The following is an 18,688-nucleotide window of genomic DNA, read 5'->3' as shown; positions in this document are numbered from 1 at the left end:
ACTTAAAACCCTTCACAGCTAGTGCAGTGGAGAAAATCCTGAGCCTGGGAATCAGGAAGACAGGAGTAAAAATTTGATCTCAGACATTTAGTAGCTCTGTGATCCTGGGCAACTCACTTGACTTCAGTTTGCCCCAGTTTCCTCATTTGTAAAAGGAAGATAATAATAGCACTTACTTTCCAGGGTTGTGGTAAGGATCAAATGAGATAATAATTGGAAAGTACTTAGCATACTGCCTGGCACATTTGGGGCTTTCTTGATAAAAATATTGGAGTAGTTTTCTATTTCCTTCTTCAGCTCATTCTGGAATTGAGAAAACTGAAGCAAACAGGGTTAATGGCTAGTAAGTATCCAGGACCCAATTTGAACTCAAGAAGAGAAGTCTTCCTGACTCCAAGCCTGGCCGTCTATACATTGTGCCACTAGCTGTCCAAAGAATGTTAGATATTATTATTTTTATTTTTATAAACCCTAACTTTCTGGGCTGATTCTTCTTCAGGTTATAATCAAGCTGGTTTACTAGAAAATAATAATGATAACAAAAGCAATAAAAATAACATTAATAGCTAATAGAGAACATTTGACGGTTTGTAAAATGTTTTATATAAAAACTCATTTGATCCTCACAATAAGCCTGAATAGAAGCTATTATTATCCCCATTTTACAGATGAGAAAATAGATAGAGGATAAGAGACCTCCCTTATTTGGAACATACACATAAGGAAGTGTCTGAATTATGATTTGAACTCATCTTTCTGATTCCTCCCCTGGCATATTCTCCACGATAATATTAACTGCCTATGGAGTTGACATTGTCTCTTTGATTTTCATGTTTTACATGGATGTCCACCATGTCTAAAATGTATTCCCTCTTCATCTCCGCCTTCTTAGAATCCCTAATTCCTTTGAAAACTTAGCTGAAACCCTACTTTCTCTATAAAGTCATTCTGGGAACTCATTTTTATCTCTTTCCTCTACCTTAATGGCCTTGCATTTCTTTATCCATGGATATGTTGTATTCTTTCCTTCCTTCCCCTTCAGACAAAATAAAGGTAGGAATTATTTTATTTTCATTTCAATATTCCTATCTCCTTTCATATTACAAGTATCCCTTCCACATCATGGGGGGGGGGGGGAGTAGAGGCGAAGGCATCCCAATGAGCTGGAAAATTCACATACAATTTTTGCCCCTCCCCATAACAGAGAAGAAGTTTGAATTTTTTCTTTCTCTTTTATGGGATGTTTACAGTAGCTTATATGCTTTTATGAGTTAGTAAACTTTTTAAGAGATCTCTATATTTCTAGATTTTGTGTGTCATCTACTGGCTTTCATACTCTTTTCTCAAACTTTAACTTTTTACTTATAAGTTTGAAAAATAAATTGTGTATATTTATGGTATTAAAATAAAATTTGTTGATATTACATAAAACTACTCACATATTTTATGTTTTTCTGAGTGTCTAAAATTTTTCTGTGTCATCTGCTGGCCTCTGTGTGTCATCTGCAGCTTCCTCAAAAGTTCCCCAGAATTCCTATTTAATTTCTTATACTAACCCATGATATATCGAAACTACAATGGGAAAATGAGTAATGTGGAAGCGATACCTGTACACTGCAAATGGTAATTAATAAACATTTGCTGAATTTTTTAAAGATATCTTTATATGTTAATTCAAAGTATTTTTTGCATGAAACATTTATGAACACTTTGACACTAGTATGGATAATTACATAAGCTTTCATGGACCCTGGGCAGGATCTGTCACATTATGGACTGATGAAATAGAGACTGAAGTGGGCTACTCAGGCCTTTGTCACTCAGTGCCAGTATTGTATTACAAGATCCAGGCTCACATTCACTCTAAAAGGTGTGTTTAGCAGGAAAAAAAAGGCTCGGTTCACAGTGTCACATTTGATTTAGTTAATTGATCTATTCAAAACTGTCTTTTTATTAGAAGGCAATGTTGTTGATGGTGTTTTTTGCTGGATTTTTGTGAAAGTGGCTGACAAGAGTATTAGGACCTCCATCCTTTGAATGCTGAACATAAATGGCAGATGAGTTCTGGGTAGCAGCTGTTTGCAAGGTCCACTGCTATTCCTAGTTCTGCCTCTCCAGCTTAGAAACTACATGCCAATTCTACTCTAGGAGGAAAATGCGGTGGTTTCATTATTATTCGCTACCAGTCAATAGCTAGTTCATATTCTACTCTAAGAGGAAAATGCTGCTGTTTCATTATTATTCCCAAGTAGTCAATAGCTAGTACAAAATATCTTAAATTGAGAATGCTTTTTTTTTCTGTCTACTTTGATTTGACTGGCTTCATCAGAGAGCAACTCTTTAGGATTCTTAATAGTGTTCATTCTTCATGAATGTCACGCCCAGATGAACTGACAGCAAAGAATGCGTCTCTACATTTCATCCTCTTCCCTCTACTTCTCTTTACACTGGGTTTTTTTGTCTTCCTCTTTTTCTATCATCTCTATGACTTTTAGCCTTTTTCCTTTCACATTCTTATTTGGAGCTATTTGCTTTTCATTTTCTCTATTTTAACTTCCCTTTTAATTCCTTTAAATCCCAAAGTGAGTAAGTAGAATAATAGTTTAAAATGCTGAGCTTGGAATCAATAAGACTTGAGTTCAAATTTTGTTTCAGATGCTTAGTAGCTGTGTGAATCTGGGCAAATCACTTAACCTCTCTCAGTCTCCATTAACAAATCTGCAAAATGAGGATAATGAGAACACTTGACTCACAAAATGGTTGTAAGGATATAATGAGGGAGATAAAGAATTTTTTAAATCTTAAAGTGCTATAATAAATGATATTGCTGTTTTTTCTATTTGGTTCCCCTGACACAATCCCTCTCAAAAAATACACATCCAAGAAGTAAACTTTGAGAGACAAAGTATTATAAACACACAAACATATATCTACCCTTTGTTTCTATGAAAGAAACTGGACTATCAAAGGAAATGGAGTTTATGAGTCAGAGCATGCAAAAATTACTCTGGTATGAAACGAAGTCTTGCTGAATATGAAAAATTTGGACAATTATTTTCTCCTTCTATAGCTAAAATTCCAGGATAGGTCTTTAGTATGTTTAGGATACTGAAATGACCCACAACTGGTTTTTCTGCCTTCTTTTTCTTTCCCTCTATTCCATCCCATACAAATTTGCTAGATCTACTTCCTCAGATGTTTGACTGCAAGCCTGCAGGAAGCAAGTGCCACATCTTTTCTTTAATTCATTTCCTTTCAATATCTAGAAAAATATTCAACTCAGACTGGGTATTCAACAAATATGGCCTACCTAACAGGCAATATAAAGGTAATTCAGTAAAACAGCTAATTTGTATTTCACATTCATGAATTAGTGCATATATAAAAATACATTTCGTGGTTTATAGTGTTTTCCATTCTTCTTAAGAGAGGGTGACCTAACATCTCTGTGCATGTTTAAATTTTAATAGCTTTTGGAACACTTTATGTAACAGGTTTTATTCCACACTCACTACATGCAGAACAGTATGGCTAGGGAAATACAAAGATGAAATAATGCATAGTCCCTCTGCCCTCATGGAGCTTACAATCTAATAAGGAGATGCAAAAGAGACATAAATAAAATGATGACATGAAATAAAGCATAGCATGTTGTATATAAAATAAATGCACATTAAATCTATGAGTGAGGCATAAAATTGCTATATGAGGTAAGAGTAGGAAAGAACATTATTAACTAAGAGGATCAAGAAAGGCTTTATGGAAGAGGTAGCATTTAAAGTGGGTTTTGAAGGAAAAAGAATTTCAATAGATAAAAGGGAAGTGTCAGGAGAGGAATGAAGGGCACTCCCAGAAATAATATAAGCTAAGGTATTTGATGAATAGTTCCATATTTCTAATTGTGATTTCATTGGTGAGGCTACTCCCTCCATGAGAAAGAATGAAAAACCTTAATAGATGATCTTAGAGAACTGCTGTGCTTAAAAATTTTATCTGACCGAGGCCAATTTCCAAGCTTAACTAGGCTAGCCTACAAAAGAGAGATAGTCTGTCCTTGAACACAGTCTTAACATCTTTCTAACTTGGTAGGAACCTGATAGAGCTTGTACCTTGCAAGAACTGGGGATGTCTTGGAGGCCATGAAAATTGGCTTTCAGTTCATATATTAAAAACCAGGAAAATATAGGCAATACTGAGGAGTTTTATTCTTAAAACTATATTTGTTCAATAAAAGTAATTTTTGGACAATGATGATCTATGAAAACCTGACTACTCTAAGCAATGCCCTGATCTGGGACAATCGTAGAAGACTTAGGATGGAGAATGCTATCCACCTCCAGAGAAAGAATAGTCAGAGTCGTCTTTCACATTAGTGTGTTTTTGGTTTTATCCTGGGGTTTTGGTTATGTATGCCTTTGCTCTTACAACAATGACCAATACAGAAGTGTGGTTTGCATTATAATAAAAAAAAATGGGAAAAGAAAGAATCTGTGTGTATGTGAGAGAGAGACAGAGACAGAGAGACAGTGACAGAGAGAGACAGAGAGGGATCCCCTTTGGCAGTCTGGTGCAGCTTTAGGTTCCCATCTCAAAATAATGTCTCTGAATTCACAAAGTACATGGTATCCTTTGAGAAATCAAATACTTTGAAATAGTTATAAATTTTTTTCTTTAAGTTTCTTGAATACCAGTTTAAGAACTGTTGGTCTAGTTTAGATGGAATGGTGGGCAATTATATGAAATGAGGTTATAGGCATGGTGTACTATAAGAATGTGAAAATCCTAGAGTGCCACACTAATGAATCTAAACTTTAGTTGTAAAGTAATACAGATTCGCTTCAGGATTTTGAACAGAGGAGTGACATGAGCAGATCAATGCATAAGAAAAATTAATCTGGTAGTTGTGTGAAAAATAGATCAGAAGGAAAGATTGGCTATGAGAAGGCTCTCCTAGGAAGGCCTTTACAATAGTTCTATCAACTAGGAATGAGGGCTTGTACTAGAATGTTGGGATTGGGAGCGCATCAATAGGAGCCGAGTGTGAGTCTTGTTCAGCTTCTGTATATCATCCAGCTCTCTGTACAGAGAAGATCTGCATGGATGTAAAGTACCATTGAAGAGTTGGCAGCTATGTGGGAGAGGAGGGGAGGGAAAAGATTTTTTAGGTAATATCAAGAGGGGTTGCTGAATGAAAGGTGGTACCACTAACAAATATTCTGAAGTCATAAAAAAAAGGAGTAGAATTTGAGAGAAAGACAAACCCGATTTTAAATAGGCAATTAGATGTACTTGTCAGACATCAAAGAAAAGATAACAAGATCACAGATTTAGTGCTGAAAGGGAACTTTGAGACCATCAAGCTCTGTCCTCTCATTTGAAAGATGAGGAAACTCTGGTCCAGAGGTTCAATAATTTTCCCAAGATCATAAAAATAGTAAGAGGAAGAGGTGGACTTTTAACCCTGGTCCTGTTATAAGAAAGTGGTAACAGAAGTCTTGAGTTTAGAATTGAGGTTCAAGCTGGTGAGAAAATCTTAAGGCTCATAAAATCTTTAAGCACATGGCCTGTGTCCTTATGACCTCCAGGATCAAACAAAATCTTGTTTAGTTTTTAAGGTCCTTCATAACCCGACCCCTTCCTACTTTTCCATTCTTCTTAGACATTCATCATTCTCCTCTACCAATATTGTTCTTCTCACTATTCCTTGAACATGACACCCCATCCTCTTACTCTATGCCTTTTCATTGGCTCTCCCTAATGCCTAGAATGTTCTCCTTCTTTATCTTTCCCTCTTGGTTTGACTGTCTCAGAAAAAACTCCATGTTCTGCAAGAGTTCTTTTGCAATCTCCCTCAATGCCAGTGGCTTCCCTCTTAGATCACCTCCAATGTACTCTATCTTGTACATACAGAATTCTTTGCCTACTGTTTCCCCTAGCGAACGTGGGCTGCCCAAGGGCACGGACCATATTTTAACTTTTCTTTGTCTCTACCCTCAAAGCTTTGCACAGTGCCTAGAGCACACAGTGAACATTTGATAAATGCTTGCTGACTTGACTTTTCATCTTTGTATTTCCAATGCCAAGGACAGTAACTTACACATAGTGAAGTGCTTAAAAATGTTTTTGAGTGAAATTGGAAGTTATCTATATAGAGCTGAAGTTAATGGAGTGAGATTCTCAGAGAAATGCATGAAAAGGGCTTGTTTTTGTAGTAATACAGGACAAGTATGCTTCCCTGTGAAGTCTTTGCAATGAACAGCTTACCTCTCTACTCTCCATATTAATGCTAAGTGAGTTTGTAGCTCACTACTAAAGATTCAAATTCCAAATTCTAAACAAATGCTTTGGGGGAAGAACTGGGTTTTCTGTGTGTGTGTGTGTGTGTGTGTATGTGACTGAGACAAGGAAAGGCTCTTTTCAACCAAGCTGTGAAAAAGAACATGGATTTCCTGTATCTGTCATTGGCCCTGGTTTCTATAATGTTCAAAGACAAATTAAATGTGTCTTGTGTGACAAATGCATTTATATCAATCAGGCACAGACATTTATTCAATGTTGGACAGATACTGTCAGCAAAATCTTGCCTCTGTCTGTCATTCAAAGGAACTGAGGGTCATTTCCATCACAAAAGGTGTAAAGAAGCCAAAATACTTATTAGTCAGCAATTTTGGCTCCCTTCTTTCAATTCACTCTTAATACCACACAATATTTCAGCTGTCAGAGTGACAAGTTGTGTAGGAACAGATACGGAAAAATAGAAACACGTACAGAAAATAGTGTCAATTATCTAAACCTCTATTAGCCCAAACTGGTTCATGTCTTTTGCCAGTAAATTCCCTGTCACAAACCCTCTTGATTTTCCATACCCATGATAATCCACAACTAGATTCATACCTCTGAATAACTGGAGAAAATCAAAGCTATATTACACTTACCTATGTATGTACTGGAGATACATAATTTAATTATTATAAATAATGATTCAGCTTCCTACTTTGATCTTTCATTCCTGGCCTTTTTTTAATTTTTTTTAAACCCTTACCTTTCATCTTGGAGTCAATACTGTGTATTGGCTCCAAGGCAGAAGAGCGGTAAGGGTAGGCAATGGGGGTCAAGTGACTTGCCCAGGGTGACACAGCTGGGAAGTGTCTGAGGCCAGATTTGAACCTAGGAACTCCCGCCTCTAGGCCTGGTTCTCAATCCACTGAGCAACCCAGCTGCCCCCTATTCCTGGATTTTAAAGAGTGATCCATACCTAGTGGATCTATAGCCCCACACATTTGTCTTAAAAATCAGTATGGATTGTTTTTTTCATAAATGTAAAAGTAAAGCCAGATGGGACCTTGGAGTAAAACTGAGAAAAATTTTCTTTTTTTTTTTTTAAACCCTTACCTTCTGTCTTAGAATCAATACTATGTATTGGTTCTAAGGTAGAAGAGTGCTAAGGGCTAGGCAATGTGGGTTAAGGGACTTACTCAGAGTCACCCAGCTAGGAATTATCTGAAGACAGATTTGAACTCTAGGCCTGGCTTTCAATCCACTGAGCCACCTAACTGCACCCAAACTTCCTTTTAAAAGAGAATTATTTGCCTAGGGTCTCATACCTAATAAGGGTTTGAGGCAGGATTTGAATTCCAGTCTTTTTTGCCTGAGCCTACTATAAACTCTAGTATCCCTCATTGCTTTTAAAGTATATTGTGTCACAATTAATAGAGTAATTTAGATTAAAGAAAGCAACATCATACTCAGAAAAAAGTAATTATGACAAAGAAAACATTTACACCGTTTTCTTTGTATTTTTGACAGTAGCTGTCAGAAATTATAGCTATGAGTGTTCATCTAACACTTATCCCAAGAAGCCTCAGAGCGTAATTATGCAATAATTGTAATGGCGAATGCGTAAACTGATTATTTAAAATACTCTTCTGAAAAGAAACCTATATCTTTTAAATTTCATAATAAAATTATGATAGCACATTTTCAAAACAAATCTAGGAAACCTGTTAGGATGTTTTCTTTAAAGTTTCATCTACTTTGTCTATTTCTCATGGTCAGATTCCTTTATTTTTTCCATGAGATAATGTATATAAAGTGCTTTGTCACACATAAGGGCAATATAAATGTCAGCTCCTATCAATATTACTTTGACTTTTTTGCTAATTGCCACACATTTGTCACTTCAAAACAATGTTTCTCTTCCATATCTGTCTTCCCATAAAACTTTGAGAGAGACCCTGAGATTACTCAGTCAGTTTCCTGGCAACACACTGTGATGTCAAACATGAGAATATAAATTCTCAGGCAAAATTGGGCTCTCACAATTTAGAACAGGAGTTATACTAAAAATAATCCCTAGCTTAAATTTTCTATTAAAAAATATCTAATAAATACTTGGTAACCTTGATAATTTCATTTATATAAGTGCAAAGTGTTTTAAAATAACATCTCACATGATATGATAGTTCGGAAACTATGTACTATTATTATCCCCATTTTTACAGATGAGGAAACTGAGGAAGAGAAAAAATTAAGTGATATGCTTAGGGTCACAGAGCTAGTAAGAGTCTGAGGCTGAATTTGAACTCAAGTTTTATGGATTCCTAATCCAGAGCTTTATTTACTTTACCATTTAGTTGCAAAGTAATATCTGAGTATTTCTATAGGCATTTTTTTTTCTCTTTCTACAATTGGCTTTCTTTTTTTTCCAACCTCTTATCTGTAAAAGAAAAAAAATGAATTTTTGAGATCACTACCTCTTTGTTCCCAACTCTCTGCAAAGCATCACCCAAGTGGAAATAAAAACGTCCATCATCAGTGCCAGGGTCACCAGATTCCAGTCCTTCCTGGTGAAAAAAAAGTGAAAAGAAAAAAAAAATCTTAGTGACAATGAATTGAGAGATTTTAATATGTAAATTTGCCACATTCACTCATTGAGCTACATACAAGAAAGCAACAGCAAACAAGGAAAAGAAAAAGCTAAAGCTAATTACACTCACCCAGTTAAGAGTGGTTTAAAAAGACCCCAACATTTCCACTTTGCAGTTAGCTTACGAATCAAAATTTACAACTCCAGACAAACTAGACATCACAGTCCAGATCTTAACAATAAGGCAATCACTATTAAGGGCTAGAACTGGTCATAAAATAAAGAAGATACTTCTCTGTGGGAGCGATTATGTAGTTAAGCCTGTAGTCTTTTCTGAGAGATTTAAGGTTCTTCCCTGTAGGAAAGGATCTCTCTGGTCGTATTTCTGTCAAATCCCTTTTTCCTCCCCTGAATTCTACCCTATCAGCCAGTCTTTAACTATTATACTTGAACCAAAATACTTAATTACCTTTAGAATGTGTGAAGTGATATGGAGACAACCAAAAGATATATTCTTTTTCATTGGAAATAAATTCAAGGCTGAGCTTTTGATAAAACCACTTAAGAAAAAAATGCTACAAAATGGAAATAAATTTGGATTTTAGAAAAGAGTTTCTCTCTAGCCAATTCCCATTTTAAAACAGAGCCAAGAGATTTAAAACTAGAAGGGCCTTTGGATATCTCCTAGTCTGACACTCTCATTTTACAGATAAAGTAATTAAGACCAGAGAGGTGAATTTATTTGCCCAAGGTCATACCAATATTATGTTGTAGAGACAATATTCAAAATCAGGTCTTCTGACTCTTTAAATTTATTGGTCTTTCCAGCTCATGATTCTGCTCAATTTTCCCTCATTCAATTCAATCATTGATTAAATTCCTCCTATAGGCAGAGCTTAGACAAAAAATGACATAATCCTTCCTTTCAAGGACCCCATATTCTATTGGCTAAAATTGAAAAGTAGAAAGGAGGATGAGAAATGGAAAAGTGGAAAAGAATAAAAGGACATTAGTTTCTGGAATTGCATCCTAAATTCTCCATATTTTAGGAGATGATGTCTTTTAAAATTCTATTTTCCTTTTCCTAGGAACAGAGCATTTTATATATAAGAATTATGGTTCTTATAGTTGGTGTCTGGAAGATTGGGCTTCATGTCCCATCTCTTCATATACTGCCTGGATCAAGTCTCTTAACTTGGATTAGTCAATTAATACCTTAATGTTCTAGGCAACTCTCAAGACCAGAACTTGAAGAGAAGGTGTTGACCTGCACTGGCAGAAGGCATTTCCTTACCTGGGGGTGACTCAGTGGATAGAGGACCAAGCCTGGAATCAGGAAGGCAACTCAAATCCAGCCTCACACACTTACAAGTTGTATAAACCTGAGTAAGTTGCTTAGTCGTGGTTTGCCTCAGTTTCCTCATCTGCAAAATGAGCTGGAGAAGGAAATGGCAAACCACTTCGGAATATTTGCCAAGAAAACCCCAAACAGGTTTTCTTGGAAAAGAATTACTTACTACTTAAAAAACTGAATAACAATAATTTCCTTACCTAAGTATTCCTTACATCAGTGAATGCTCAGATCTAGTCTCTATCCCTATTGCTTTTATTTTCAGAATTACCCTTGTATTTGTGACAAAATGTTGTAAATAAAACTTCTATGTACAAAGAATTTTGTTTTATAAAATGAGAGATAGCCCCCAAGTAGTATAGAGCTGGCTTTGGAGAGGGGAAAACATGGTTTTGTGTTCCCCCTTTTGATACTTATTAGCCAAGTGACCTTGGGCAAGTCACTTAATATTTAACATCTTAAATGCATGAGGCAACTCTCAAAGGTTCTAAGTGGCTGAACAAGTACCTATCTGCAATGGTAAAAGAAGTTTCTTCATTCAGGAATTTCCTTTATTGGAAAGATCCCATATTCCAATCCCTTTGTGTTACAAAGTACCATTCCTACTGCAATGGTAGTAAAAGTGTTACCTTCATTTAATAAATGGAGAAGCCTAATGATTCTAAGAGACAGTGTTCAGAAAAGACTTATTGACATATGGGGAAGTCAATACAAAAGTCAGCAGATGAAAGAAATGTGTTCCACTGGATTATAGAAAGTAGAGTGGTAATACATAATAAAACCAGAAAGGTAGGTTGGAGCCAAGTTTTGAAGGGCTTTAAACATCATAGGGAGGAGATTATATTTAACCTGAGAGGAAAGAGAGAACCACTTAAGCTTGTCTGGTTGGAGGGTGACTTATATTTTATATTTTAAGATATATATTTTATATTTAATAAATATATATTTATATATTTATATTTTATATTTTAAGAAAAACACAACAGAGTATGGTCTAGAGTGGAGAAGCACTAAGTAAAGATGATGAGGCTCAAAATAAGAAAGAGTAATGAATGAAAAGAAGGGGATAGATATATGAGATGTGCTGGAGGCAAAAATGCCAAGATTTGGCCCTGAAGTGATATATTAGGAGAGTGGGAATGACAATTCAAAGATAAAAACCAAATATTTTAACCTGGGAGACCAAGAGGAAAAGGTTACCTTTGACAGAAACAGAAGAGTTTGGAAGAAGGGAGGTTGAAGGGGAAAATAATGAGTTCTGTTCTAGATAGGTTGAGTTGTGTATTGTACCTCCTGTTAAAAATTCCAGTAGCCATTTGTAAGAAGAAGTGGGGCAGTCCAAGAGAGAGAAGGAAAGGGAACACATGACAGAGTCCTGTGCCTCATGATGGTTTCATACTTTCTTACATAGAGATGACAAGTGAAATCATTATAATGGGGCACTTTAAGATCTTTAAAAGAAGCATGACAAATCAAAGTATCATTATGCAGTTTACCAGCTAACAGTGTCACTAAGGCCAACATAATTCTGGCCACATCAAATGCATTGCCAACACATCCTGAATATTCTGGGTTCTCAGGTCTTATTTGGACAGTCTCAATACTTCACCTCATTTTAAATGTGCAGGTATATCACCACCTCCCAGCCCATGGCAATGGCCAGGAAAGTAAGTGAGAGTTGAGTTTCTTATGGAAAATAATGTGTTTATTGAACTAATTTTTAAAATGCACTAAGATAACTACTCCTTTCCTTTTTATCCATTGTCATTTCCAAAAACAATGACACTGCTGATTTATTTTCAGAACTTTTTCTTAAGAAATTTTCCCTATGTGCTCTTTGATGTCTACAGTAAGCATTTTTGTACATAACACTTTCAACTGTGGGGTAAATTCATACAGTGCATTTGATGGTCACAGGGAAAGGGTACATGTCTTGATGAAAAGACCCAGCAGCAAATGTCAATCAATTAACAGTGCCTGCCAATCAATCCACAATGCATAATCAAGGACATCAAATGACTCCAAGGAATTTCAGGATGAAAAAAGAAGGGCAGTGACAGTTACCTTCAAATAAGGGATGCTCTCGGCAATCTTGTTCTGTGCTTTCAGGATAAAGCCATAATGCACTTTGGCAAAGCCATCATTAGGAGTCACATTCAGAACCTGTTTCCATGAGAACAAAATAGAAGATCATAGTTAAATACAAATTCTAGAAATGACTTCCAAAACATTTTAAAGGTTGACCTTGATGTGTTGGCAATTATATTAGAACAATAGAGATTTAAGGAGGAAAAACAAAAGAATTTTCTGTCCCATCAAAACTTCATTAACATTGGTTGAGTCATTTCATACAGCATATGGGATATTAATATTTCTGGGCAATAATTTTAACCGGGACAATTTTTTTAACTACAGAAAGAATAGACAATTATTGAAATTAATGAGCTCCACCTTCTGTATTGTGTGGCTTGAGCAAATATGATTTCAATTTTGTTTCTAGTGATTAGGAACAATCAACTAATTTTATGATGGTTACAGATGACTCAGATTTTTTCAACAGGATAAATAATGCACTAGAACAATTCTGAAGAGTTGGCATTTTATTTCCATTTTCCCTTCACTAGAACCTCCCCCACCCTATCATTTTACAGGATAATATAAAAAATTTTTTTTCATAAATCACTGGAGGAACTTTGATATAAAATGTGTGATCCAAAGTAGTGTGCAGTAGTACACAAGGAGGAGTTATCATGTATCACATTACTTAGGTTTAGAAATAAATTATTCCAAAAGTTCCTAAGGAAATATTAAACTATTGGGGGTCAGGAAATAATCCTGTTATTATTTCCCTGTTCTAAATAACTTAGGAAAAAAAACAAAAGGGAACATTCACATGAGTCCTAAAGCACTAACCCATGTCCTCTTTGCCTATACAGTAGAGAGACACATGTCTTAAAAGTCAAAGAACCAAGAATTAATATATATTTTTATATAGTTCTAGATACACCAACTCATCATCTCTAGAACTAAGAACAGCAGTAATTCCACAATGGAATAAGAAATGGGATGTACTACTTTATAAAGGATAACAGAAATTTAATTATACTAGGTTGTTTTTTAATTGTCTGAAGCAAGGTCCTTGAAGGTAATATTATATAAAATGCTTTGCAGACTTTGAAGCACTATACAAAGTCAATTGTTGTTGTTGTTATTATTAACAAACAGAGCATATTTTCCCATCAGGATATGCTTTAGATAAGAAAAGAACTCTCTGTTTTGACTCATCAGCTTGAAAGTGGAAAAGGAAAGAATAAGGACTCCATAGGAAACCTCAGCTCTGGGATGTGATAAGAAAACATCACATCCTATTGATGCTTCACAGAAGTTATCACTAGAGACAATTAGGCCATGATGCGTATAATTACTTCTGTATTTAATATAATTAAATATAATTCTGTACAGATGATTCTTAAGATGAACTAAAAGGCTTCCTGTCTCTGAGACTCAGTACTCTAGTGACAGAGACCAACTACAAACATTCCAAAAAGGTTTAAATAAATTGATGGATGACAGATTCATTACGAGCTATTAAGAGAAACTAGGATGCTTGGGATGGTTCCCTAATCCCTTACAAAAATATCAAAGGGACAATCAGGCCCTTCTGCAAACACTTCCCTCGCTGTCCTTGTGATAGCCCTCACCATCATTAAAGGCAGAATGGGCCTGGAAACAACAAATTGTTGGAAACAAAACAACTATTCCCAAATTTTGCAAAGGTGACATTGACTGTCTTGTTATGGGCATTAGCAACTGGAGTTGCCAAAATGAAATTTTAAATGAGAGATTTCATATCAAACATACACTAGCTTCAACACTTTTCATTTTGTATATAATCAAAATTCCAAAGGACTTGTAGATACTAGAAATGCTATTTTTTAAAAAGTCAAAGTCTTGCTTTAAGCTCATTTTGCAGCAAAAGATTAATGCGTCTCCTTTTTCAGTCAGGATGAAGGACTGGATCCCTAGCCCAAGATCAAAGGGACCTTAAAGATCTTCTGGTCTCTGCCCCTAATTTTAGAGATGAAATGTACTCAGAAAAATTAAGGGACTTGCCCAGTGACACATAAATAAATAGCAGGAGCAGCTAGATGGGTTAGTGGACAGAGAACAAGGTAGGAGGTCCTAGGTTCAAATCTGGCCTGAGACACATACTAACTGTGTGACTGCAACAAATCACTTAACCCCAGCAGCCTGGCCTTTACCACTTTTCTGCTTTAGAACCAATACTTTGAACTGATTCCAAGACAGAAGGTAAGGGTTTAAAAAGAAAAGAAAAGAAGTAGCAAAGCTGAGATTCTTGTGATCTTCTGAGACATTTTTTAATCCTAAATCCTGTGTTAAAGATCTTAATCATGCTGCCTTGTGTGTGTGTGTAGGTGCTTAATTAATATATATTTATTATTAAAATTAAGGAGGAGGAGGCCTCAATAGCCCAATGCTACTGTTATGATGATTTGGTTTTATAAGTTTGGGGGCATATCAAAAATTTGAAAAACCATAAGTAGATCTAATCAAGCATTATCTACAAATAATGAAAAGATTGGAGCTTTCCCCCTTAATTCCTGTGATTCAACCCATATAAAAAAAAACTTAATGAGAAAATTGCCTCTAACAGTAACTTTTCTTCAATTTGTAGAGTTAAGACAGAGCCTGGGTCACTGAGGTCAAGGGGTGGCATCATCATCATCATCATCATCATCATCATCATCATCATTACCTACTATGGGCCAGGCATTGTCTCCTATACCCCACATCACTAATACCCAATCTTTTTTATATTATTTTTATTTTTTCCCAATTAGATGCATAAACAATTTTTAACATTCATTTATTTTTAAGTTTTGAGTTCCAAATTCTCTCCCTCCATCCCACCATCCCTCTTAATCCTTCATACTCTCTGAGATCGTAAGCAATCTGATATAGATTTTACATATGTAATCATTTTTCCCTATAAGTCATTTTGTAAAAGAAATCTCAAATGGGGGGGGGAAAGAAGCTAAAATTAAAATATAGTAAGTTTCTGTGTATATTCAGACTCCAGTTCTTTCATGGAGGGCAGATGGCATTTTTCATCATGAGCCTTTGAGATTCTCTTGGGTCACTACATTACTGAGCATAACTAGTTCATTCACAAAATACATTGCTATCACTCTGTAAATTTTCTTCCAATTCTGATCACTTTACTTTGCATCAGTTCATCCTACTTTTTATTTCTTATAGCACAATAGTATTGTATCACAATCATATACTACAATTTGTTTAGCCATTCCCCAATTGATGGACAACTCCTCAGTTCCCAATTCTTTGCTTCCACAAAAAGAACTGCAACAAATATTTTTGTGCAAATCAGGCCTTTTCCCTTTAAAAAAAATCTCTTTGGAATATAGACCTAATAATAAGTGATACGCAGTCTTTACAAGCAAAAGCACCCATGCAACCGGACATATAAAATTAAAAGAGAATCTTCAATGCTATCTAGCCCGACTCCCTCATTTTAAAGATGAAGAAGCTGAGACTATGATGGCTAGGTGGTACTAACTTTTTTTTCAGATCTTCAAAATCTATAAGCAGGTTAATTTTGGAAAAACATGTAAAAACCTACATGAAATTATCAATAATGAAATGAGCACAAGCAAGTGACATTATATACAGCAACGAAAATATTATTTGAAGAATTCCTTATGGGTATCCAGTTCCAGAAAAAGAATTGATAAATAGAAACAAGATATACTTTTACATATACATCTATTTTTTTTTTGTCAAATGATACTTTCTGTAATGAGGGAAAGAGCAGGAAGGAGTTAGCTGGAAATTTAATTGTAAAAAACAAATAATTTTTAAAACCTATTTAGTAAATGATTTCTTTTATACCCTCATAGCCTGAAGGAATTATTAAATCATTGATGCAAGATTGGAAATGATCACAGAAATCATTTATACAAACTTTTTATACAATGTACCAACTCTTCTTTTGCAAAATTTCTCCCATAAACAGTAAATGCATCATTAATATGTGAACAATTAACCAATAATCCTAATGAGATCTAGATGAAGACAAAGCTAGGTGGTTCGGTGGATAAAGCACTGGATCTACAGTTAGGAAGATATGAGTTCAAATCTACTCTCACTAACTACCTGTGTATGTTGGGCAAGTCATTTAACCTATTCAGTTTCCTCATCTGTAAAATTAATATAATAATAACAATTACCTCTCAGGGTCATTATGGAGATAAAATGAGATAACATTTTTGTTTGTTTTTAAATTTTGAATTCCAAATTCTCTCCCTCCTTTCCTTCTCCTCTCCCTGAGACAGTAAACAATCGGATATGGATTTTACATGTGCAATCATTTAAAACGTTTTTCCATATTAGTGATTTTGAGGAAGAGAGAGCTTTTATAAAGTGCTATGCAAACTTTAAAAAGCCATAAAAATGTTTGATATTATTATTGAGAGAACATTAAATGCTATACTTTTTTTTTCTTGGAAAAGAAGAAGAGATTATAGTCCTTTTAGGCTTATTTGATAGACTAGTGGCACAACTAATGAGATGGAAGTGAGTATAGACCATGTGTGAATATTTCCTTCCATCTGTTGTGGTGTGTTTTAAAAGTCTATTGAATCCTCTATAACCAAGACATGGGCACTTTGATGTTTGCATTTTTGGTTTTAAAAATGAATGTATCTTAAGCAACAGGAAATTAATGTCCTAACATTTTAACACCACAAAGTCAATATTGTGACATAACATGTTGAATAGAATTGAGAATCTGCATCTAAAATCAGGAAATTGAAAGAAAGCAAAATTTAAGGGGGGGAAAAGTAAGATAAAGGGATAGGAAATAAAGAATTAGCATAATTTAATATAAGAATAGAAATTATGATTTATATTTAGTATTAGAAACATTATGACACAATCCAGAATTAATCTAAGAATTTCATTTTTTCAAGTCTATATTGTGAACTTCTCTACCACTATCCTTACTCAGAAATTTCTTTTTCCCTTGGAAAATTACTCCAGCCCTGGAATTCCAGTCTCAGAAATACTCTCTACTCTTTCAGTATTTCCCTTTGATTGGATGTCTTCCCAGAACCTCCATTTAAGGGATGGGGAAATCCTCTGGCCAATATTATCTATTATCCTCCCCAATCCTTTTCTCCATTTTTTTCAGCTTCCTTTTGTATCTGTAAGCTCCCAGAGGATAAAATTTATCTTTCTTTTTGCTTAAACATGTATTCCCAGCACTCAGCACAATGTCAGGCACATAGTTCGAATTTAATAATTGCTTGCTAACTAACTGACTGACTTAATGGTAACACAAAGTCATTTTTTTGTTGGTGTTGAGATAGGTAACACTTGAAATTCCCAAAAGGTAGTATTTCATAATTTTAAATTCATTTATTAACTGATTAACTCAAGAGATCCCAAACTGGTCAGCTGACTCCCTCAATAATCCAAAGAAGAACCCAAAGAAAGCAATCTTCTCTCATGAAGCTCTTTACATACTCCTTGTGAGCTCATCATAGTCTCTTTCCTGGACATCCCAAGACTTCTCTGATTGGTAAGTAGCCAGTGAGGAGGTAGACTTGGAGATCTCAACTCCTCCTTCATTAATTCATCACAGTAAGAGGCAGATGTTTTTCCACAGAAAAAGGACACCAACACAACTGTGGCTGAGTCAATCCAACATGGCTGCAGGGCTTGTTGACTTCCTTTAATCTGTCTAGTGGATCAGAGTTTATTTTACCCTTAATCCTTTCTTCCTTTTAAGATCTAACCAAAGAAGAGAGGTCCCAACCCTTTTCAAAGCTTGGGGGAAGAAACTTTTTCATCCTAATCAGCATAAGACCATTCTTGGAGGGAGGGGTGGGGCTAAATGGAAAATTATTTCACAATTCAATATTAACTTTCCACAAGTATAAAATATTTGTTTACCTCTTCATAAACCTTCTTAGCATTGTCATTGTCACCTATCAGGAGATAACCTACTCCAAGGTCATTCTTGAAAGAAGTATCATTGGGAAACAAATGAACCAATTTCTGAAGTGTAACCAGGGAGCCTCTCATGTGACCTGATTTGATTGAAAACAAAAGAAGAAAAGTAGATTTAAGTATATTCAGTTTTTATAAATCATGAGAGATCACAAAATGAAACCTGAAGGCAGATAAAACTTTTGACTAAATAACACAGAATCAGAGAACTGGAGAACTGTAAGAGATTTCAGTGGCCATCAAATCCAACTTATTTGTGAAGAAATCCCCACTCTGACACACAAAAAGTGGTCAAATAATTACTCTTTAAAGACCTAAAAAGGAGATCAAGGCTAAATTGGCCTCTCTGAAACTTACCTCCATTGGAAGGAAGGAAGGAAGGAAGGAAGGAAGGAAGGAAGGAAGGAGAGAAGAAGAAA

At 35.2% G+C, this 18,688-nt stretch overlaps 1 protein-coding gene across 1 annotated transcript in view; it reads right to left on the bottom strand.

The window, feature by feature from the left end:
* Positions 1-18,688, bottom strand: part of LOC123253436 (aspartyl/asparaginyl beta-hydroxylase-like) — a 125,459-nt gene that overhangs the window by 15,926 nt on the left and 90,845 nt on the right. Inside the window, exons 9-11 of the mRNA XM_044682634.1 lie at positions 18,213-18,349; positions 12,282-12,380; positions 8,754-8,843 (exon numbers count right to left, since the gene is read on the bottom strand). Of these exons, the coding sequence (XP_044538569.1) occupies positions 8,754-8,843; positions 12,282-12,380; positions 18,213-18,349 (326 nt within the window). The remainder of the gene's footprint in view (positions 1-8,753; positions 8,844-12,281; positions 12,381-18,212; positions 18,350-18,688) is intronic.

Source organism: Gracilinanus agilis, chromosome 1 (assembly GCF_016433145.1).
Source record: "Gracilinanus agilis isolate LMUSP501 chromosome 1, AgileGrace, whole genome shotgun sequence".
Classification (NCBI taxonomy): Eukaryota; Metazoa; Chordata; class Mammalia; order Didelphimorphia; family Didelphidae; genus Gracilinanus; species Gracilinanus agilis.
Note: the sequence above shows the minus strand (reverse complement) of the source record. Positions and strands in the feature narration are given on the sequence as shown.